At 38.0% G+C, this 25,736-nt stretch overlaps 1 protein-coding gene across 3 annotated transcripts in view; it reads left to right on the top strand.

The window, feature by feature from the left end:
- plcl1 (phospholipase C like 1) overlaps positions 1-18,847 on the top strand; it is a 62,286-nt gene extending 43,439 nt beyond the window's left edge. For all 3 annotated transcript variants that reach the window (XM_046843257.1, XM_046843247.1, XM_046843240.1), the window contains 7 exons: positions 2,249-2,872; positions 5,131-6,825; positions 10,456-10,818; positions 12,045-12,248; positions 15,185-15,260; positions 15,862-15,971; positions 16,136-18,847. In XM_046843257.1, the coding sequence (XP_046699213.1) occupies positions 2,249-2,872; positions 5,131-6,825; positions 10,456-10,818; positions 12,045-12,248; positions 15,185-15,260; positions 15,862-15,971; positions 16,136-16,303 (3,240 nt within the window). In that variant the 3' untranslated portion in view covers positions 16,304-18,847. The remainder of the gene's footprint in view (positions 1-2,248; positions 2,873-5,130; positions 6,826-10,455; positions 10,819-12,044; positions 12,249-15,184; positions 15,261-15,861; positions 15,972-16,135) is intronic.
- Positions 18,848-25,736: the final 6,889 nt, after the last annotated feature.

The following is a 25,736-nucleotide window of genomic DNA, read 5'->3' as shown; positions in this document are numbered from 1 at the left end:
CTGTTCTGTTTTAGATTGCTCTGTCAGCCTTTGTTTCATCTGATCTTTGCTTACAAATTTCTTCTAAAGACAGATACCTTAGTTCTTTGCCTATGACCTTTCATGACAATTGATTTATAGTTGATTTATTAATGTACCACAAATAGTCATAAAATGGCTCCACCACTTACATTTTTCAGTATAGTCTGTTCTGTCATGAAACAGCCCTGGTCTCTATCTTTCTAATAACTGATGATAATCCAGTACCTAGAGTCTAAATGTTAAAGATGATTTCTTACAACCAGTGGCCAGGAAGTTAAAAATGAGTCTCAGTTTGTTGTGCCACTACTTGTTTTCTTTTACCACATGATTTGGGGCTGTTCTTACTATTTATCTGTAGCAGGATAAAAGGTAACCAGAACGGACTAAAAGACTCAGGAGGTAAACTTTCAGTGTCATTTGTGTTTTGGGACAAAGCCTATGCAGGTTTCACATTACAAACTAATGATGTGGCATGCATGTGTGGCTAACACAAAATTACTTTCTGAAAACCATTGTTAATTTTGGTCACATAAAAAAGTGCATTTAAAACAAACAAAATGTTCATCTTACACATTAACAGTCATCCTATACTGTTTGATTCTTTTCCTCAGTCTCTGCCCTTTCACTGACCATTATCTCTTCATCATCTCACTTGTGTTTTTTCTGATTAGTGGGAGAAGAGAATGAGACTATTTTTAAACTTACTTCATCTCCCAGAGTCACAGTAGGTGCAGGTGGCTTATTTATCTTTTCTATATTTATACAACTGGGGTTATGTCAAGCTGCCACTGTAATTTATAGAACCATTTTCGGGTTTTTGTTGCTAATTTCAGCATCAGGTAATCTTATTATTCTACAAGCTATTGTTCAACTTGAGATTCACACGACTTAGAATAGACACGGTTTCCTTATCTTCTACTGTCACTTGTTATGTCTTATACGTTTTACATGGTGCATAGTGCTACTCCCTGACTAGAACTTAATAAATAGATAAAAAAAACAATGTCCAATAAAAAAAAATCTAATTAAATATAACAAGTCTCATACATAGGTGCCCTTATAAAACAGCACAGTGGATTAACAGCTTTGCTAAAGACAGCTGGATTTTCTTGAGAACACTAATCAGGTGTCTGTTGCAGGGGCATGTACCCACCCTCATTCCTGTGCTCACCTAATTGTCCTTGGTACCAGCAGGAATAATGCCTTCAGCTATAGGGCCCAACATGATGATGGCCTAATTCTTTTTTTTTGCATTTGTTTTGGTTAATTTGCTGCATCCTGATCCAGAGCACACACAGTTTTTAAAGAATGACATCTGCCAGCCCTGTAATGAGACAGGCACACTGAGACAGATAACAATTCAAGGATCTGTAGTTTCTCCTCCAAGATCTGCTCTCTTGTTTGTCTAGACAGTTTCTTCTGCATGCTGAAGGCAACTTTTAGAAGCTCAGGTTGTGTTCTTCTGATTTTATTACCCATCATTTTAACACATTTATTTATTGCATATATGCTGAGAGGTTTTGATTTGCTAATAAATGGAATGTATTTAGCACATTTTAATATATACTGTGTAACAGAGAGGATGTAAAACAGAGAACACTGCTAAAAAAAACCCCTCTGCATTTGCTTGAACCACTCTGACATTTTCACACATTGCTTTGTGTCTTTCATCAAAGTAAGATCGTACACAACAGCTTCAGGATATGGATGGTCGAGTGGACCAATACTGAATGAGAGTATTTTCATGTTTATCATAGAGGAAATGAAAATGCATAACACACAGGACTCGAAAGAGGTTTGAGGTTTGCTGGTGCACAAACAGAACAGAAATCCAGAATCAATGTTGTACAGAGGACTGTTGTCAACACATCAAATATGTACATGAATGAAAAAAAAAGGATCAAAAAGTACTACATAGAAGTGTCAGAACTTGTGTAAACTGGAGCTGGCAAGCCTTTGCTTCGCACATTGTTCATTACAGGTTGTATTTGGAAACATTTCAATTTCCTTATTTGTGATTGCTACTGTTTATTTGTTCAGCTTTTGTTATTTGACATTAAATCAGAAAATTCTAACAGCTAAAGTAGCCTTAGGCTAAAGTGTAATGTTATATGAATAGGGTGGAATGTGGTACAATAATCTGTTTATATATACTTTTAAATAAACCTGCACCTAGCTTTTCACTGTTCTCCATAATTTTACCTGAATCATGCTCTCTTCCCCGTAGGACCCATTAGTCGCCAAAGTTGGTGGTGGGCGCAAGAAAACAGTATCTTTCAGCAGCATACCATCAGAGAAGAAAGTGAGCAGCGCAGCTGACTGTCTGGCCTTTATGCAGGGTGGCTGTGAACTAAAAAAGGTGCGCCCCAACTCACGTATTTATTGCCGCTTCTTCACCCTGGACCCTGAGCAAGCTTGCCTGCGTTGGGAGCCTTCAAAAAAGGATACAGACCGTGCCCGACTGGACATTTCCTCTATCCGCGAAGTCCGCACAGGCAAGTGCACTGAAACCTTTCTCCATAATGGCCCATCAGAACACCTGGCTGAAGAGGCTGCCTTCTCTATCATTCATGGAGATGACTATCAGTCTCTGGACTTAGTGGCACTGTCACCTGATATAGCAAACATCTGGGTGACTGGCTTGAGGTATTTGGTGTCCCATCCTGGAGCCTTGGCCGGTGGAGGTGGAGTAGATGGAGGAATAGGAGATGGAAGCGTGGGAAGCAAGTTGAGGAGGGACTGGCTGGCGGCAGAGTTTGCTCTCGGAGATGAGGATGGCCATGGTATTGTCTCAGAGGATATAGCTGTTGCCACCATCTGTAGGCTATGCCCTGGATTTAAGGAGGCAAAGGTGAGAACTGTGTGGGAGAGACTTGATTTGTCAATCAGATCTCACAACGAAAACCTCTTTACAAGTTTTTGACTATTAGCAATTATCAATACTGAAATCAATTGCAATATTCCAATGAGTACAAAATTAATGTTTTATTTTTCTATTTATGAATGATTATTACAGGTTAGAGCAAAAATAATACCAACTAACCGATTTGCTATAAGCAGTGGCAGGCCGTGCATTTGGTACCTGGGCCTTCAGTGGAGATTTACCTGACTTAATCCACCTCTTAATACCAACACTATCACGTCGCAATTATAGAAACCCTCAATACAATACAAAAACGCAATAATTCGTGGCATTACAGAGAGAGAGGCAGTTCACATATTGAGGGTGAATACCATTTTACTTAAGCAAGAAACCCAGTTAAAACAACTCCAAACCTCTTCATTACCACTGCAACTGTGCCACGTACATCATCTGGAGCAGTTCAGAATCAATATTTGTCTAATAACATGACAAAAACAAGAACAAGAACTCTAAATACAATAGAATACAACTAAAATACAACCTCCTCACCAGAGATGCAGATTCATAATTTGCACCGCTCCTCAGAGGCTGTAATCCAGTGGTACCGCTCGTATTCACTGGTCTGGAAGTGGAGAAAAAACCCTTTCCCGGGCTTAGACAAGCTAGCTAGCTTTGGGGTTAGCCAACCTCTCCTCACAATGTCTAGCTTTTCTTCAAAATGTATTTTTAAGTATGTCCGAGACCAAATCAATTTCTCTTCCTTTGTAGGCGTAAAAAAGTCTAACTCAGATGTATTAATGTAAACATGCTACACATGTGTTTTGCAAGTCAAACTTGGCTGTAACAGTTTCCCTTTGACCAACCAATCAGAGGACGGAAAAATGCTGATGCTATTCTGTGAATATGAAATCTGATTGGTTAAAGAAACAGTGCCGTTGGTAATATTCTTAATGGTAAAGAGCCAGCAGTACAGATTTTGCAGGCCCTGGGCAGATTAGATTGACATGGCAGCACATAGAGGCTAAAATCTGATTAGACAAAAAATCGAACATCCACATACACGTACTGGAAGCAGTGCAGCCAAAATAAACGCTACGAAATAAAGAGAATAAACTGTTGGAAATAAATTAATTCAATTTAATGGAACAAATATTAGAATTAAGGTTGTAAATGGAGGTCAGTGCTTCTGATAGTGTTTAGGCCAGCAGAGAAGGCATTTCTGGCTTTGACCACCCACCACTGGCTATAGGTATTGCTTATAAGATATAGCTTGTTTGGAACTTTCTGAAAGCAGATTTCCTCTATGTAGAATTTTAAAGGGTTTGCCCAGAGAGTAAAGGAATACACAGGAGTGCCTATTTCATGTATTTAAGGAGTTTGCTCATTAAATAACTGAGAGTAAAATGCTGGGTTTGAAAGCATGGTCTTGAAAAAAACAAATTATGTGGCTGCAATTTTCAGGATCAGTGGTCATTCCAAGGCCTTCTCATCACTACTCAGTCTGGCTGCTGCGTTTCACAGTGACTGGGGGAGTGGAATTTAACAGCTGCACAGGCGCATGTTTATGTGGTTGTGTGTGTGTGTGTGTGTGTGTGTGTGTGTGTGTGTGTGTGTTTCTGTTTGTGTGTGTATAGTGGGGTAAGTTGCTGAAAGCTGAGGACAGAAGTAGGACAGACAAGAGCAACAGTATCATGCTTCGAAGTCTTTGTGACAGGGAGTGTGAGGCATCTGCTTCATGTGGCAACAGAAAAGACAAGTAAAGGCACTAAAGGGCAAACAGATAGGGCAGAAAAGAGTAGAGTCTCTGCTACTGAATGTGATTTGCAGCCTTCATTTCTGTTCTGTAATCTAAAATGTGCGTGATCATGTCAAACCTCTGTGGAAATCTGCCTTTATATTTGGTACAGGATTTGTGTAGAGGCTGGATTTAGAGTCAGGTGGATAAACTGATAGTTTAAAGATAGTCCACATTTGAAACTTTAAGTTTGCACTAAATATGCTTTGCCAGTTATATAGCTTTAGAGGAGCATTTTAACTTTTTGTTAAAGAAAACAAGAAAAAGGTTTATTTCAGGGTCATTTGTTATTGTTGTGATCCTCTAGTGGACAACTACTTTATCAGACCCTTAATAATTTATGATTATCAAGTTTAAAAATACAATCTATTACTAAAGAATTAACATTAATTTTTTTTATATTGAATACTCTTTCATATGTGTTTATAATATATTTGCACTTATGGCTTAGGTACGACTTCGCTTTAAGGAGATCCAACGTAGCAAAGAGAAGCTGACGTCTCATGTGACACTTGAAGAATTTCAGGAGGCTTACTGTGAGCTGTGCACTAGGCCAGATGTTTACTTCCTTTTAGTTCAGCTATCAAAAGACCAGGAGTGCCTAGATGTACAAGACCTACGTCTTTTCTTGGAGACTGAGCAAGGACTACCGCTGGCTACCACTGAAGGCTGCCTAGAGCTCCTGCGGCGGTTTGAACCGTCTGCAGTCTGCCGTGAGAAAGGACTCCTGGGCCTGGATGGGTTCACTAATTACCTTCAGTCAACTGAGTGCCAGCTGTTTGATTCTGAGCACCAGTATGTCTGTCATGACATGACTCTGCCCTTGTGCCATTATTACATCAGCACCTCTTACCGCTCCTACTTGCTAGATGACCAGGTGCATGGTAAGGCTGATCTGCTAGGGCTGACACGGGCCCTACAATCTGGGTGTCGATGTTTGGAGCTTGGGGTAACAGACGGACCTGATGGAGAACCACTTTTAGGAGTTGACCATGAGTCAGACACAAAGCACCATCATCATCATCATCACCACCATCATCATCACCATAATCCCCTAGTCACACTGCACAGTGCTTTGGAAGTGATTAACAAATTTGCATTTCTCACCTCACAGTACCCATTGCTACTATACTTGTGTCAGCGATGTTCCCCTGGTCAGCAGCACACTTTAGCATTGCACCTAAAGAAGGTGTTTGGGGCAAAACTGTACAGGCCTGAATGTTTGCCCATCACTCCTGGAGGGCGCAGTACCACATTTCCTTCTCCTGACCAGCTAAAGGGAAGGATAATGCTAATAGGCAAAAAGCTACCTCCAGAAGAGGAGGGCTCTGAGGGAGAAGTGTCTGAAGAGGATGAAGAGATTGGTGGTGGAGGTCCACTGGCTGGTCGTCAGATGACTATTCCTGGGGAGGAAGACCTAGGGGTTGTTTTGGTGGTTCCACCTCCACCTCAGCCAAGGCGACTTCGGTTGCGCCGAGAGCTTTCAGATCTGATTGCAGTGGCTCGCACTGGTAGCCGTAACTTCTATAATCATCGTTCCAACACCCAGCAGTCTCAAGTTTCTCCTCCCTCGACTCCTTCCACTCCCAGCACCCCGGGTCTCCCAGATACCCCTTATTGGACCTTGTGCTCTTTATCAGAGGGTGAAGCAGGCCGGCTGGCAAGTGAGAGCCCAGAGGAGCTAGTAAGCTTCACTAAACGCTGTCTTACACGAGTTCGACCCAGCTCGGTCCGGCTGGACTCTAGCAACCCCAACCCACAAGGCTACTGGAAAGGAGGTGTGCAGCTGGTAGCACTCAACCAGCAGACACCAGGTGCCATGATGGATCTAAGCCGAGGCCGCTTTGCACAGAATGGAGGATGTGGTTATGTCCTGAGGCCAGCTGTCATGCGAGATGAGGTCTCTTACTTCAGTGCTCAGTCACAGGGCTGCGTGCCTGGTGTGCCACCTCAGACTCTCAGGGTGAAGGTTATCAGTGCTCACAGTCTGCCCAAACCACAGGGTTCTGGCGCCAAAGGTGAAGTCATCGATCCTTATGTGGTGCTAGAACTGCATGGTGTACCAGCAGACTGTGCTGAGCAAAGAACTCGTACTGCAGCCCAGAACCAGGATAACCCACTTTTTGATGAGACTTTTGAGTTTCAGGTAAGAGAGAGTTTGATTTCTATGATTTAAAGCGTAACCTGATAAAATGGATTTAACAGTCAAACTATTTAAATGGCAATTAAGATTAAAAATCTGACTAGCTTGTAATTCCCAGAGGAGAAAAAAACTGAGTAGGAAAGAATTATATTATCACTGGTTTATTTCCATTATGATTGATACATTCAATATAAAAATGTTTGACTTTTGCTAAGCTTAAAGTGTGAGCTGGTCTTTGAAATATGATCGTAGATGTTCAGTATGCTTTCAAACCTTTTTATGGGTACATGCCTGGAAAATCATCTTGGCAGAAGTTAGTTTCAAGTGAAGCAACAAATAAATAAGGCTGCAAAGAATCTGAAGAATGAGCCTGAGCGAATCATGTTAGGCGCTATCACGCACAAATCTAGACAAATATAATTAATGGAAAGAAAAATCAACACTAAATGACTTGCAGTTTCATCTCATAGGTCGCTAACAAACCGAGCAATGACTTTGTAATAACTCAGTGCCACTATGCTCATAATGGCAATCTGGAACTCCACATTTTACTGATTCCTTTACATTTGTGCTAGACTGATAGTCAGTAATATGACTGAACATCACTGGAAAATGGAAAACTCCCCCGTAACATCTGTGCAATAGGGATACTGGAATATAGGGATACAGGGATATGAAATACACACACAAGGAATTTGTCTTGATGACAGAACCTTCAAAATATCATAATATATAAATTATCAGTGGTTATTATCACTGGTTATTATCACTGGTTAATTGAAATGTTCTATGTTCTAAATGTTTTTTTAGGGTTTTTCTTTAACATAGCACTAACCACTGTCACTGTATCTTTGCCTGCACAGCCATGTTTAAATATTCTAAATGCACATTGTTGCACTGTAACTAGATACCTCAAATTAGTTTAATTAGCATTAAAATGTGACAGTAACAGAAACATTATTGCTTAGCCTGGACTTCACATTTACAGTTCAGGAAGTGTAAGTACCACAGGGTGGCAGAGGGCCAATGCAACTCCGATTTCAACAAGACAGTCTCATTGTGTAGCTCTAAACCGGAAACCAAATCTCTATGGAGAGTATGCATGTAGTCATCAGCTCTTGTGCTCTTTACTATTTCATTCATTTAAAATTGATAAAATTATGGACTTCAATATCAATTATTGCTGTGGAAACATACTGAAAAAGTGGTGCATGCTGACTATATACAGTATATCCACTATAAATTTGGTCTAAATTTGGTCTAAATAACTCTTGATGGTTAAAATGAACAAATTTAATAGTAGTGTGATAGTTCACATTTACACATACGATCCTGGTAAACAAGGTTTCCAAGCTTTTATAATGGTTTGATAAAAAAATGAATGGCAAGAATGAAACAAATGCACTCCTAAGACTTCCTATGGCACCTGAACTATTATTTGTTGTTAAGACCCCAAAGCATTAGAGGCTTTATTTTTTGCTATTGTATGTTTGTCCAATGATTTTTTAATTTAATTACAACTACCATTTAAAGTTTACTATATGAATTATTATCAACATTAAATTCTGTGCAAAGACACTATGCAATGGGAACATTTTTTTGTTTGAAAATGTTCATGGCCTTGAGCCACTCTGGAGTGTATTTTTGTACACTAGCAGACATGTAGATGAGTAAATGTATGCATGCTAACATTTCCTCATGAAAAGTTCCCATGGTAGGAAAACCTGGATGTGAGAACTGATAAATGTTTACACCATGTGAATATACCATATTAATTAAATAAATAAGTAAATAAAATTAGTAAATAAAGAAATATGTAAATAAAATGAAGTAAAAAAACAAGATTGTTGTAGGACAAAGACAACGAGCTTGGACTTAATGTAAATTGTCACTTACACACTGCAAAAATCTGCATCAGAGCTAAGACACAACAGGATATGTATAGAAAAACTAATCAAGGCTGAAGCAAGAGTCAAAGTCATGTTTTGACGTAATCACATAGCAGGAACACAAAACACAACATGAACACAATACTGAGAGAGGGAGTTCGTGACATAGGTTTACAGTAGATGTGACTTTGCTCTTCCTAAAGAATGCTGGCAATTACTAAATATTGCAGTTTTCCAGTCAGAGGAACTTTGCAATTCTCAAAACTTTTATTTGTTTATTAAACTTTACTCTGGTATTCGAACTTTGGTGATGAAGCTGTCAACAAATTATGTAATCATTTGCTTTTCTGATATTGCAATAATGAAATGTTAGAACCTATAATAACGTGAATGCAGTGTTATAAAGCCTTAATAAGGTTAATGACCAAGAACAGTCAAGGGTCTCGATTCAGTAATGACTCAGATGTTGGGGGCAAATGGATACAACCGTTCTGTTAGTTCTGAAATTATGGAAGCAACGCCTAATGTTAAACTACACCTTCAGATCATAGCCAGTAATTAAGGAATGCAGAAAAGGACAAGAAATCGTTCTTGGACTATGTAACAAGGCTGATTTGTCTAAGCTCATATGTTTGAGAATTTAAATTAAGTACAAATAAGAAAAAAAAAATGCACCTTATTGCAGCTAGACTGTAGCTTCATTGAAATTTAGAGATCTGCTCTACTCACGTACACACAGACACACACACACACACTTTAGAAACTAAGTGTGCTATGATCGATGACCGGTGCTTTCTCATTTTACTTTTTTCATTAAACACATTCATCATAGAGACTGATGTCTTCTTAATGATACCCATCCCTCTGCATTTGTGTCTCTGTCTTAACTTACAATTGAATTTTGATGGCAATAATTTAATATTAGACAATGTTCTTTTATTGACCGACATTTAATTTTATAAATATTAATTATAAATATTCATTTAACTGTTGTAGTCTTATAAAGGTACACTCAGGTATTTGTGTAGAATATGGAAGATGAGCATGGATTGCCTTACATTTATATTGTGTACCATTTGTTTAATATACAAATCTGTGTTTCTGTGTTTGAATTCATGGTCTGTTCATTTAAGGTGTTTTATCTTTAATTTGTGTTTTTCTTTTTTTACATGTATATGTACAAACACACACATGACTGACTTACCCCTGTGTGTGTGAGTGTGTGAGTGTGTGAGTGTGTGAGTGTGTGTGTGTGTGAGTGTGTGAGTGTGTGTGTGTGTGTGTGTGTGTGTGTGTGTGTGAGAGAGTGTGTAAATGTATTCTCTGTCATGCACACATTCTGTGCACCCTTGTCTCTTTAGAGGTTTAGAGGCCAAGAGCATTGTTCCTACAAATCGCATTTTGCAAATGTAACTTTGTTTGATAAATAAACATATTAGCCTTTAAAGTAAATTTTAAAGGCTAATTTTTAAAGTAAAAAGAAAAAACGAGTAACGGTACAATACAAGCTGTTTATTGATGAACAATATTTGAAGAGCAGCTCTTTTTGGTCATGTGTTTAATCTTATTGCGAATTGTGTCGGTGTCGGTGAATCAGTGCACGGTGCACAAAACATAGTTGTATGTAATTGTGTTTAAAAATATATTTGTATAATTGTAACATTTAAATTAGACCCCACATTAGAACACGGGTTTTCTGATCCATTGATTTGTGTTTTTGGGTTTTAAAATCATTACTCTATAGGTAAACATGCCAGAACTGGCCCTGCTGCGGTTTGTCGTTCTGGATGACGACTACATTGGTGACGACTTTATTGGCCAATACACCATCGCTTTCGAATGCCTACAGCCCGGCTACAGGAATGTGCCACTGCTCGGGCTGTCGGGAGAGCCTTTACCTCACGCCAGCCTGTTTGTGCATGTGGCTATCACGAATCGCCGGGGTGGAGGCAAGGCACAGAGAAGAGGCCTATCCGTGAAGCGAGGAGTACGTCGAGGAAGGGAGTACGTTACTCTCCGAAACACAGGCATCAAAGTGTTAGATGACACCTTTCGCTCTGCTGGCCCTTCTCTCAAAGAGGCCGCTGATCTTCGGGAGAATGCACTGGTAAGTCTGACTACTACATTGATGTAGTTCTGATAGATTTATTTGATATATTATTAATATAAAGATTATATACACCACTTGAACACCACTATATATTTTACTGTAAGAAAGAACACGATGATCTGAAAAAACATTTACCAACACAGTATACAAAATCTTGTGACCTGTGTTTATATGTAATTTTCGGCCCTAAACATGTCTCAAGGTCATGTATAGGTCGGTCCACATTCAGTCTCCATTCATTCAGTCACGAATGTAATAATTGTGTGTGTAAATGTAATATGTGTGTGTCTGTGTGTGTGGTATTTTGTGGAATCAGATGTTACCTTCAGGCGGATAGGAGTTTTCCAGGTGTATGAAAACCTTTCACTGAGCTACTTATCTCTCTCTCTCTCTCTCTCTCTCTCTTACTTTTATGTGTATATATATATATATATATATATATATATATATATATATATATATATATATATATATATATATATATATATATATATATATATATATATATATATATATATATATATATATATATATATATATACTTAAAAGTGACATACACATTTATGATTACAATGATTACACAAGGTACATAACTGCCAGTTGGAAAACTCCAATTAAATAAGAAAATATATAAACCATTTACACTGAACTACAACACTACAGACTGATATCCACTGATAAGCCTGTCCAGCATAAACTCAAACACTGTTTAATGTTATCCGTTGCTGCATTTAAATTACATTCAAATACTGTTCTGTGTGTGTTGTCTCTCAGTCAATTTAGAACGATTTATTGGTCCACTGTAGGTAGAAAACAGAAAGGAGAGAAATGTTACCTAACATGAGACCCTTTATTCTCCCCGAGCCCAGGTGATTGTCCAGGCTTACATTATTCACTCTGGTTTCCATTAGTTGCTGAATAATTCATAGTAGTTCCTAAATAATGTTCTTTAATATTAATTACTGCATAATCAGAACTGGTTTAATGGCTTGCTTCTATTTTGAAACTACCACTATACCACACAACAACAACAACAACAACAAAAATAATTATAGCCAGCTGTGTAAGAACGCATCACACTCCATATAGAAAGAAAACCAAGCAAATAGAAAACCTGAAATATGCACTTCCTTGCTCATCTTTGCTTTGTTGGTATTTGCATGTGTGTAATTGTGAATAATCATATCAACAATTAGTTATTTAATATTTTTCCTTTTCTATAGAGTGCTACAGTGGCGTTTACAGAGCAGTGTGGGCTCCCCCCAGTGTCCACGTTGAAGCAGTGCATGCATAGTTTGTCCACTAGGCTGCAGGCCCCTGATGGTGCCCCAGGAGCCAGCCTGATCCTAAAAGACGGTTACCCCTGCTTGGAGCCACTCTCAAACCTGAACGACACCACACGCAAGCTTCTTAATGCCTATGACATGGTGAATAACTCACACACCTTATACTTTAATGAGAAAAATATATCCTCAAAGGACTCTGAAGTCTTGTAACTGACACTTTAGAGAAAGAATGGTTATGTTGGGCTTTATTGATTACACTGAAGCTGTTGCCTAAGATACGAATTCAACAATTTTAAGGAGAAAAAGATTTCGGAAACAAGAGCCTCTTTTTAATCTGACCCCATGTTTGGAGAGAGAATATATCTGCATCTGTATCTGTTTAGTGTTCCAAATATTTAAATATTTATTTTTGTGACTGTATTCAGATTTAACCCAAAACTGTTTCTTTCAATCCCAGTCTCAGTCAATAAGTGGGATAAATCAAATTTATAAACAAACTAAATACAATTTGACTAATATACAACGCTGTTAATAAGGCAGGTACTAGGGGCAAATGAGCAACTGCATAGATCACATTCATGTATTATCCAGATGCCCTGTGAAACATTTGGCCGAGCTTTCAAACAAAAAGTGTGCCTCCTGTCTGTATCTCTGTTTGTTTGTGTTCAGAACACAATTCTTGTACACATTCATATTCAGTTACATCTCTAATATTTACATAAGCATGCCTTCAAATAGATTCCGCTTGTGGACATGAGGAAGCTAAACTTCTCAAGCTGTGACTTTGAATTTTATATTTACGTAAAAACACCCAGGAGAATACTGAGTGCTTCCTGAAGAATAAATATCTGTCAGCTGTGTGAGGCTGGATGAAATAACACTTTGGCCTGAAATATCAAAACAAGACTCTTTGCCCTGAATCACCTGTTGTTGTTATACAGTATTATAACTATATATATATATATATATATATATATATATATATATATATATATATATATATATATATATATATATATATATATTGGACTGTCAATTGGAAATATTTAATTGTGATTGCATGATTGTCATGACGTAACTTGTGATTAATCACAACTGAATCACACATTTTTATCTGTTCTAAATGTACCTTAAAATAACACTTTTCAAGTTTTTAATACTCTAATTAACATGGCCATGGACAACTATGGATGCTTTATGCAAATGTATGTTTATTATTAGTGAAACTAAACTCAACATAGAGCATGAAGATGAAATATTCTTGTTAATGTTTTAAAGTAATTACAGTGTACAGTAAATGACAGAAATCATCAGTACACCAAATAGAATTTTTGCAATGTTTCCAAGCAGACAGTTTTAATTGCCGGACGTGTCCATCATGGCGGATTCTGGTGCTTGATTTTAGACTTGGCACAGTAAATGAAATGTTTAGGGATTAAAAATAATTTTAATATATATACACAGTGGAACCTCGGAGCTCGCGGCCTCAGCGCTCGCGACCTTGCATGCTCGCGACTTTCATTCCGACCGGCGACTCTCATTCAGATCGGCTCATGAGAAACCGCGAGCTGCTCAAAACACTAGTTTTAACATTTCTAATCAAGGTTTATCTCATTAAAATTGTCTAAAAAATACTTTAAAACTATTTTTATTATGTATGGAGTGAAATAGTGTTATTTACTCATTTAAATCGATTACGTATAGTGTTCTTTGGGTTTTTACTGGGTTGGAAGGGGCGTATCAAAAGGTCGCGAAAATTCGGAACTTGCGACCGGTCTTGGTCCCTAACCCTCACGAGCTCCGAGGTTCCACTGTATATATATATATATATATTTATGACCAGATGCCTGTTATTGTGTTGGTCCCCCTTTTGTTGCCAAAACAGTAATTTGAGCTACAGTAGCTGGTCTGTATTAATTTTATATATATATATATATATATATATATATATATATATATATATATATATATATATGCAGAGAGAGAAAAAGTTAATTAAAATGTATGATTTTGGAATTTTTATATGATTAATGGGCTGACAATTTATTAAAATGTGAATAATGTTTATTATTTAACACAAGTGTTGGCTACTTGATGTATTAATACTGTGCTCTAATTACAGAATGTCAGTGACGTTAGACATTAAATCAAGTGTTAAATATATGAAGCCCTCATCATGGGTATTTCCTGTTGATGAGGTAGAGGGGGTTTCCTTGTTTGTCCCCGCAAACCTAACAGAATTAAATCAGTAACATTTTTAGAGAAATGTTAATGCTCGGCTCCACATGGTTAACCAGCTGAAGTTATTCGGCTGATGAGCCGAATGCTTTATTTCTCTATTTATAGCTTTGACTGTAGAAAGGTTCAGACACAGCCGAACAGCTCTGCATAACACAACTTCTTAACTTCTTTCTTTTGGAAAAAAAAAATTGTGGTTCCTTATTTCTCTGACAGATGTGTTGAACCGTTCACCATGGAGCACTCTGAGTAGGCTCCAAACGGTTTTGATATAAACTAAAATCCAATTAGAATACAGCACATTATCATGCGCGTGTAGGATGTTTTGGAGACAATGTGAGGGAGGCGAGATTGAGATGGTTTGGACATGTGCAGAGGAGGGACATGGAGTATATCAGTAGGAGAATGCTGAGGATGGAGCCACCAGGAAGGAGGAAAGGTCAAGGAGGAGGTTTATGGATGTGGTGAGGGAAGACATGCAGGTATTTGGTTTGAAAGAGGCAGATGTAGAGGACAGGGGGGTATGGAGATGGATGAGCCGCTGTGGCAACCCCTAATAGGAGAAGCCGAAAGAAGAAGAAGAAGACATTATCATATGTGACAGACATAGAGATGGTCCTAGCTTGCATCCATCTTATTTTGGCTTCCTAGTAGAACTGTTGATTTATTGGTGCATCTGGGTTTGGCCTGCCTGTCTGGCTGGGTTTCATGTTATAAATATCCACACTGTGGGAGAGGGCAGACAGGGTCTCTGCTTGGTCTGAGACAAGTCTACAATGTGTGTCAGTAAGTATATGTCTTCCTCAACTGTCATGTGGCCTGTGTGTGTGTCTTTACAGATGATCTCAGCAAATAAACAGCTAATAGAGAATGCAGATGCTGTGCAGGAGAGAATCGCTCAGGTGCAGAAGGAAGGTAAGCTGAATGATGAACGATAAATCTTTTTGGCTGCTTTTGGTTGTAATAGATTGTTCATAATGAGGACACGGCCACCAGAGTGTACACCAGTTATTACAGTAAATCTGTAATTGAAACACAGAATTGAACCCAAAATCTTTTGTCATGGGAAAGACGGATATCATAAATCGACTTCTCTCCAATTAGTGTTCTCTCTACAAACATGGGCACTCCATTGCATTAATTAGGCCATTATAAAAACAAAAAATTCTAGTTTTATTCTTGTGTGCAAACAAATTTAAAAAGCTGCCAGCCTGAGGGGGGTGCATAGCTGGTGTGGATGTCCCTATGAGGATGAAACACTGTAATGGAACAGGGTGAGTGCCACACTGCTGGTCTGCTATGAGAGAACATGAGAGAGCCAAAAGGCCAGTTTAGAGAAGAGACAAAAACCAGAAAATATTTCATAAACAGGAACATCATTTTTTAAAAACAAAAATAGACATACTGTACGCTACTATTGGTCAGCTTGGTTCCTGCACCATTAATAATGTTTTTTTTCTTCTCTTGAATATTATTTGCATGTATTTATATATATATTATTATTATTCTCTCTAAGGCATGGTGTTTCATGAAGATCTGGCCAAACTAGGGGAGAAGGAGAACCTGAAGGAGCGGAAGCTGAGCAAAGCTGTGGAGAGCTTCACCTGGAACATCACCGTACTAAAGGTTACATTTTGCTACAATCAATAATTCCCCTAATCTTCCCAGATAAAATGCAACTAGGGCTCATTCTTCCAAGACCTTTTTTTCCATGTTGCTTTTTGCATCTGATGAATGATGAAATGTTTCAGTATTCAGTAGTAATGATCTCTCCACCCTTCCTATCCCAGGGTCAGTGCGATCTGCTGCGCAGTGCTAAAATGGATGCCCTGGATGCTTTGCGGCAGCTGGTGTTGGCCTGTGAAGCTTCTGGACTGACTTTGACCTCTGAACTTCAGTACACCCCACACAGCCTAACCTCCAGAAGGGGCAGCAGCCATGGCAATGGTCGCATTTAAGTCCTCCTGACCTGAGAATGGGTTGGTGAATCTAAAGAGTAAATGTGGATAAAAAAAAGTGGTGCAATAAACAAGAGATGAGAGTCTCTTGAATGGGATGAGAGCCTCTCTTAAAGAGTGTAGCCAGGTGAATATATGTATAAGATATGATGTGATAGATCAAAGGGGCACTAAAATGATATCTTAAAAATACACGTTTTTGAGATGACCAGAAATATTTGAGTCTTAACTAAAGTTTGGAGCATTCCATTTATATTATCGAGAGTGGAGTATAAACTGGTTAGCTGTTGTGCTAAATTTCTTTTACATCTTGCAAGGTTTGAAAGGAACATTAAACTTTATTGCCGTTATTCAGTAATCGCTTCTTTGATTATGTAGGTGCTGTCACTTCCTGTTTTTCCAATTCAAAATTGGCTACGTTTAATCACTGGAGGTTAGCATAGACTTGCGTGTCCTTTCTCCTCCAGCGTAGAGGTGATCATTTCCTGCACATCCAAATTGCATACTCCTCTCACCCTTTATGACTGGAATATACCAAATCGTTGGCAGATTGTGACACATAATTAACGATTTAATAATTAAATCTCCACTTACTTAAAGGGAATTTTTTGTCCCTGTATAATTAGATTTACTGAGTGAACATGACTTGCAGTGGGTGTTGCTCAACTCAGCATTAATCGAGCTCTCAGATCAGACCCATTTAAAGAGTGAACAATGGTACTCACATCCTAATATAAATATTATATCGATACGTTGCCAACTAACACAATACCAGTGGTTACTGGCATTAGAGAGAAGGAAAAGGACTACCCTTTTATTTTGGAAAAATGTTCTTTAACCAGCTTACTTAGATTAAAGTAAACACCGTTATAAGCAGTCAGAATCTGAAATGGCTAAAAAACACTGGAGCATTAACCAACCTCATGGCTAATGTTATATCTCACGTTGCTTAACACTTATTAACAGTGTTGTGATACAGAGAAGAGAAAACTTCCAAAGTATTTTCTTGACTGCTTTAAAAGCAGCACTGAAAGTGAACTGTTTTCATGTTACAATTTGCTTTAACATAGTAATATAGAAATGCCAATATGTGATTTCTGATCATGTACCAATATTTTTCTTTTTGTATTATTGAACAGCAGATCGTGTGTGTGTAGGTAGTCAGTTTTGTGTAAACGTTCCAATATCTGTAGCTAGATATGTAAATCTGTGTTTGTATCTTGATTATTAGGGAAAAAGAAATATCATGAATGTGAAGAGCTTCGCTGAAGCATTGATGCATTTACAAGGATTTGGAGGGGTGGAGAATTCTCTTTTTGTCGTTTACTGTTCGGGCTGAATGAGAAGTGCCACTTCATCATCCAGAGAACTAACTTTTTCTTAACGTTACTTTCTAATCATTGCATTCTGTACTTCTCTTAATCCTTTCACGTCGTCTTAAATATCAAGAGCGGGACGCGTTAAGAATGGCTTTTTTTTTTTGTGTTGTCTCTTATTTCCCTTTCGCTTTGTCATTGCTTCTCCGAGCAAGGGAATTTGATAACGGTGTTGTTTTGGGAAGAAATGTCCACAGGTGACCTTGTGCGGCTCTGCTTGTGCATACACGTGCGCATCATGTTCAGCAAATGTACTCGACTCTTCTTAATTAACAGCTAGTGTGCATTTGTCAGACTGTTACCAAACCCAATAACTTACACATCTACTCCATAGAGCAGAGCACTGAGGCATTCCTTAATGACCTGTATGAATGATCCACCAATGGATTGAGAGCCTATCCTGCATAGGATCTGCTTACCTGTAGCTCATGGCTGAATAATGAATGCCACTATTAGTTTTCAGTTTCAGTAGTCTGTATGGTCATAGTAGGTTAATTCCACAGAGCAATGTTCATGACTGTGAGATGAAAGAAGTACTGTCTGTTATGGTAATTAATAAAGGATCGAATGAAGTGAACAAATAAGTTCTATTAATTGATTGATATCATTGCAGTGTGAAACAAAACAGTACCAACCAATGAAGGACTAGTATGCAGCATTCTGGTCAACAGATCGTATCAGTGCACCTGTAAACTTAATCTCTTGCTTGTTCTTTAGCCTTGCGGTCTATTTACATGTAGATGAAAATGTACTGTATCAGTCTGCGACTAGTCAGATTAGCCCAATAGTATTAAGTAGCCTTTAGGCGAACACTTCAGATGGTGCTTTGGTAGTACATTGTTTATTTCACCGAAAGACCTCCCTGAACCTGCAACAGTAGTCCAGTTTGTCCTAAAAAAAAAAGCTTTCCGGTGTGACTGCTGTCCTCTGCACTTGGCTTGCTTTCTGTTGTGTCTGCCTTTTCCCTGACCTTACAAAACAAACCTGATTGTTTCCTAAAGTTCCATTGTATAAACAAAAGAGTATTTATTAAAGCTGACGAGTGTGTTTTAAAGAAAATTTACTTTAAAGCGACTGCTTTTATTTTGAAAAGCCATTTTGTATTCCTAAAGATTAACATATGATAATATAATATGTGGCACAGACTAAATAAATCTTTTATTGACTATCACTGTCTTTATCTTTATTTTATTTTTTTTATTTACTGTCAACGCATGCAACATTTCAATTCCCATTTTAACCATTAGGTGGCAATGTTTAGTAAATAACCATCAGATTGAAACATTCTTTCTGAAACCTGCAAGACACTTCAAGACAATTCACTGACATTTAATATATTTAGGTTAGGACAAACATACTACTGTGTTCTTATTCTGTCCGGATGTCCTGCAAAGTAAATGATACTGACAGTATAAAAGCATTTCTTATAGTTATGGCTGCAAATTGTATAAGGGTTTTTAAACAAGGACATGAACTGAATTCGACTCATATACAGAAAACAAAATAGACAAAATAAAATGGACCAGGCAAAAAACTCTCATTTGCCTCACAAAAAGCTTTGAACAATTAATTAAATGGTGTTATGAGCCCTTGCCCTGAGTAGTTTATGGTTTGGAGCATCTTTGATGGTGGAGGTTGATATGAACTTCATAGTCTACACTCTGGAATTTCATAACTTTATCGTGGTGTCCATCAAACCACTCTTCAATTTCATTTAGCAGTATGTGTGTTAGGTTTGTTTCTGTGCTAGACGTGACTCTGCAAGTCTCATTTCACTCGTTCTTGTTCAGTCTCTCCAATACGGACCCATGAATATCAGTCACACAGACACCAGGAGGTGTATGAAATATATCCAAAGTGTAATGATGGAGAGAATGCATATATAGACCTCTGTGACAACTATAAGACCATTGCATTACATAGGAGTTGTTATGACATTATTATTGTCTTTTTTTTGTAATTTAATAACATGCTGGAATATGGGAATGTCATCAGGACAGTGTTTTTGCATCGTTGTAACAAAGAAAATCGCACACAGATATTTGCTGGTGGTTGTATGACCATGCAAAACAATCAGTGGACCTAATGATTTCCACCCAATGATGGCTCCTGAGACCATTATGGATCCCTAACAATACTGACATGAAACCCTTTGCCTGCCTCTGTTCTGATTTAGGCAATATGGTGATAATGGACTTGTCAGTCTGTACAAAATTTTCCATTATTCAATTATGGGGTCCAAGATTTTGTCTCCATTTAGTGATTATCTTGTCCGTGTTTGTGTATCCTTATCAGTAATCACTATTCATCAGTGCAAATACCATATGCTGCCAGGATTCTCTGAAACTGTTGACCATTAAACATTAAATATTTGTATTAAAATGTATTAATTTTTATTTATTTATATAAGCTATATATTTTATATAATATAAAAATTCCATCTCCAAAAATAAGCGTCTTGTAAAAACTAATTTTATTAACCCCTAAAAAAAGCTAAAAAGCAGTTAATTACAACAAGAACAATTATCTTATTATATTTACAAGACTATTTAGTGTCTATATAAATGCTGGGATCTGAAGGTATACTGCTTAGTGACATAGAGTTTCTTTTTGCAATTTAAGCCAAGCATGAGGGAGTATTTTAGTGATATTGTAAAAATATTTAATCCAAATCAACATAACAAACTGGGCTAATTATGTTCCTTTTAAAAGATTTAATTTAATTTTTTTTTGTAATAGCCAAATGCCTTCTCATAATTGAATTTCTTCAAGTAATTCTGCAGTGTTTTTTTTTTCAAGACAATAGCAGCATTTATAATAATGAAATACTAATGCAGGTTTTTTAATTGCACGGCAGCAACGTGCTTTATTTTTACTGATGTTCATGCTTCAGTTCATGTATTCAAGATTTGGAAATCTGTTACTGACCTCAGGCTGCATTTGAAATTTTACATATTAGATTGCAATCTCCCAAGACCTCTTTTATAGCTAATACATGCTATGCTAAAATAAAAATCTCTTTCACATTTTATTATTTCTGTCTTTATTTCAGGTACAATAATAAGGATCACATATTGCATTGCATTTACATTGTAAGATTAGAGGTTGTTATTAGCATAATCACCTCTAGGTGGCGACTTTGCCTAGAAAGAAAATTCTGCAAAAACAGAATATTATGATTTCAGAAAATAATTATAAAATAAAAGAATTAATATACTTCAATATAATATAGCAATCAATTTAATATACTGCATTTCTGTGCATGCAACTATTCTGAAATAATGCAGTACATAAAGTTGTACACGTAAAAGTAACTCACTCTGAAACCCCCCGCACAATATTGTTAGGAGTTGTACATCTCACAAGGACTGATGGAGCAGATGTAAGCAGATGGGACACCATGATAACTGCAAAGGTGACATGACAGGACATCAGCTCCTAATGTAGGCAACATCTGGCTACTGCTAGTTTGTGTCAACACACATTCATCGACATTATGATTTTGCTCGGGGCCAAGCCACTTTCAGGGATCTTAGGGAACACTACATTCTCAACTAGATTATAGCTGCATTTAGAATAGCATTAAATAAGTTATGTGTAAGACTAAATATAGCACATTATTATAGTTTGTTAAAGACAGTTACACCACCCCCTCAACCCTAAACTGTACACTGAAAACACAACAGATTGTACACTGATGTATAGTGAGTGAGGAGGCCAAGTGCAAAGTTGTTATTCCAATTTATCCGAAAAGTGTTTAGTGAGGTTGAGGTCACGGCTATCAGGTGTTGATGTGGAAGAACACTTTTACACTAATCTTGTCGAGCCATCGAGCCATATCTCCATGGAGCATATTTTGTGCACAAGGGCATTGTCATGCTGGAACAGTTTGGGTTTCTCCATTCCAGAGAAAATGCAATTGTAATAATACAGCATACAAAGACTTTCTATATAATTGTTGCTTCCAGCTGCATGTTATCATTTTAAGAGAGAACCACCTATGAGTCTTAAGGTCAGGGAAACATGTAGTGTAGCATCAGAGTACAAAATATAACTGTTTGCCTCATAGTTATTTTATGTGGGTAATATCAAATGATCTTTAAAAAAATTATATCTGCATGTTAGCATGATTTGTCAATTCTACATAAAGCACTAACAAGTCAGGTTTCTTTGAGAATGAACGCCTTCTCAATCCTCTACATAAAAAAAAAGATAAACATCATAAAATATATTAGAATATTAATTTACTCCCATTATATTTCACAAAATCTAAACATATAAGTATGTTGTTGAAATGTTTCATGTTTTTATCTGGCAGAAATCAGAAAGCATTCCCGCATTCAGCAGAACATACGTTAATAAATATCCCAACTGAGGCACTAAGTGGCATAGACTAATGCTTGATACAGAAATCAGATGCAGTTGCTTGAAGAGCTTTAAAAGTATTTAAAGAAATCCAGGTGCTTGTGCTAATGCTAAGAATGTTAAAGTGGGTAACCCCATTGATATGTCTTAAGCAAGGCAGTTATTTGGCACTCAGGAAGTTAAAAGGGACACGCGTCATTATCAGCTTGTAGGCCTACTTATCAACAGCAAGAGAGCAATCAGTAGCTGAACACAGCTAGCGCTAAAACAGCCGAGCATTAGCAGCTGGATCCCCTCTGTGGTTAGTTAGCCTCCCGAAAGCAGTTATGTTATGAACATGCTTAGCCACCAGCGCTAGCGTGGTGCACTTCCGCCTTAATAGGGCCTTTTTAATTTAAGCCTGCCGTGCGGCTCCGAAGAGAGCCACTTTGGGGTTTAATTACAGTCTTACTTGAGCAGCAATTTTACCGTGATTGAGGAGGAGAGGAAGGGAAAAAAGAGCAAGAAAAGATCACCTCTTAAAAGTGTCTAAATTGCATCTTATTTTCCCCTCTTTTTAACCACAACAAAAGGGATGGTGACAATAGCGCGGCATGCTTCCTCCTAAGCAGAAGTGTGTTTTGACCAATTACCAGTGCCATTATCTGGGCTCTATTAAAAGTGGCACAGGAGGACTGATGTGCCATGATTGAAAAGTTTGTCAGGCAAAGTTTCTGCAGCAGACTTTACCTTCCAATACCTGTCTTAGTTCAAAAGCTTTAATTTCAACTCGTTTTTTTATTCTTAATATATCTTCTCTCCAAGATTAAACATTTTGTAGAGTTGGAATACTTCTCTCTTCAGATCTAGGCACAAGACCTCTCAAGTCAGATTAGACACCATGCTTGACGCGAACAAAGGTCAAATTTCCGATGAATCTCAAGCGCTCACTAACATTCAAGTACGTAGACGAAACAAAGGGGACAACCAGCTACTCTTCAGCTAATTGATCTCAAGTCGAAAGTTGATCACTGATTGAGAGCCTGAGGGACATCCTCTTTACAGTGTAGTGGTTGCACATGAGTAGTCTGTAAATGAGGAAGTAGGCTCTAAATGAGGAAGGCAGGACTCTGTGGTTCTTTATGTCAATCTTAAATCATTGCCTATTGTTTAAGTGTGGGCTAGAGTTAAGGAGAAAGTTGTTTCGGAGAGGGAGCGTAATTGTCTCACTGTATCAATGTGGCTGAGAGTTAGCCCCCTCCTCTGGCCCTGTGGACTGAGCGGTACCTCCTACTGATGAGAGGATACCTGTGCAATCAGACTTCACACCAAGAACTATTGTATCATAATCACTCCAATTCACACACTTCAGCTTTTACATGGCAGGATTCATTATCCTCCATTTCACAAGCCATTTAGCCAGGAATCCTTTTTTTACCCCCTAATTTAGACCCTGCATTGCTTTGTGGAGTTCACTGTCACTGTGTTGTACTTATTTGTCCTCTGTTCTGTTCTGTTCTGTTCTCTCCTCTTCTCTCCTCTCCTCTTCTCTTCTCTTCTCTTCTCTTCTCTTCTCTTCTCTTCTCTTCTCTTCTCTTCTCTACCTTAGTTGCTGCCTCCAATCTCTTTAAGCATCACTCACTGTACTGACAATAAAGACCTTGTCATTAGCACAATATGTCTTCCTGCTATTTCTCTTTCCTCATTACGACAACTCTTCCTTCCCTCTTTCTTGAGATCTCTTCGTCACTGTGGTACCATACAGCCTGCCTGTAGTTGTTAATGGCCCACGTAGCTTTAATTGGTTTCTAACCGTTTATGAGTGAGAATCCAACTGTGAGCTTAATGAACAGGTATGACTGGGTAATTACTGCAATCTTACATCCTCCAACTCCGACCCCTCCCCCCATCTCACCCCATCACCATCATATGCACATACACACGCACACACTGACCTGGACCACACAAAGCTTAAAAGGAACCCAGGCCCTGCAGGAGTCTGCAGAAGCAGAAGGACAAGGCCAGAGAGATAGAGAAAAAGAATCAGCAGAGGAAAACAAAGGAGACTGAAAATTGAGAGATTTAAATATAATAACTGGCTATTATTGGCAATTTAGTGTAGGAGCGGCATATGGAACCCCAGGGTGTGTTTACAACAGAGATAAAACATGTAAGTCTTCATGTGAGGCATAGGTTTGGACAGTACATGAGCTGCAGTTTTGCTTAATGGTATATTGAGGAGACAAGAGTTGTAATGATGAATGTTATTTTAAAAATGATAAAAGCATCATCATCATCGCAATTTATCTTGACTTTACACTTTGCCAAAGTTTCTGAAGCTGTTCATTAAAATCTTCAAATGAAAAACAGCAAGGTTAACGGAGAAGTAGAAATCAAGTTTTCTAATTTCTCATAAATTCACAGATATCGCATAACCAATAATAAACATAATGACAAATGCAGTAACATTTAGCAAATTCAAGAGCCAGGTAATTTCCAAGTCTATCTACCTATACAGTGCATTCTAAAAGTATTCAGATCCCCTTCACTTTATTATTTTTTTTTATTATGTTGCAGCTTGATACTACAATGGTACAAACTATTTTCTTTCCTATTAATCTACACTCAGAAATCTACACAGTCTACTAATTACTAGTACACAATTTTAGAATTGTGTGTATGAGTCCTAAGAACACAGTGGCTTCCATAATTCTTAAATGGAAGAAATGTGGTACAATCAGGACTCTTCTAATGTGCATTCTGAAATGTCTGTAAACATATTTAAATAAAAAACTGAAATATCACATGAACATAAGTATTCAGACACTTTGCAACAACACTTCAAAATTAGCTTAGGTGCCTCTTAATTCTCTTGCTCATTGTTTTGCATTAGCACTATGTTTGTACACCTTGAGTAGAATCTACTTGTGAAAAGGTTTATGAATTGGACATGATTTACAGATCTACAGATCTACAGAAGGCCTTACAGCTGACAATGCATATCAGAGCAAAAGCCAAGCCATAAGGTCAAATAAACTGACTACAGAACTCAGGGAGAGCATTGTTGCAATGCACAGATCTGGGGAAGATTAAAATTTTTTTTTTTTGATGCACTGAAGATTCCCAATAGCTCAGTGGCCTCCAGAGCTGATCGCCCTGCCAATCTGAGCAATCAGGGGAGAAGGGATTTAGTAAGAGAGATGGCTAAGAACCTGATAATCACTCTGGCTGAGCTCTGTAGATCCAATGTGGAGATGTTACAAAATTCCAGAAGGACAACCATCATGACAGCCCATGGGTTTTATAGCAGAGTGGCTAGACGGAAGCCCCTTCTCAGTGCAAAACTAATGGTAGTTTGCCAACAAGCACCTGAAGGAGTCTCAGACTGTGTGGAACAAGATTCACTGGTCTGATGAAACCAAGATTAAACTTAATCCTAAACGTTAATTTTAAATGTTATGTCTGGAGAAAACCAAGCCCCACTCATTACCTGCACAAAACCATCCCAAAATGAAGCATGATGGTGGCAGCATCATGCTGTGGGAGTGTTCTTCTGCAGCAGGGACTGGTCAACTGGTCAGGGTTGAGGGAAAACTGATTAGACCAAAATTGAGATATCCTCAATAAAAACCTATTTGACAGCATTTAGGACCTCAGTCAAGGCCGAAGGTTAACCTTCCTACATAACAACACCCCTAAGCACACAGCCAAGA

This window comes from Silurus meridionalis, chromosome 3 (genome assembly GCF_014805685.1).
Source record: "Silurus meridionalis isolate SWU-2019-XX chromosome 3, ASM1480568v1, whole genome shotgun sequence".
Taxonomy (NCBI): Eukaryota; Metazoa; Chordata; class Actinopteri; order Siluriformes; family Siluridae; genus Silurus; species Silurus meridionalis.
This window is presented reverse-complemented; position numbering and strand designations above follow the sequence as displayed.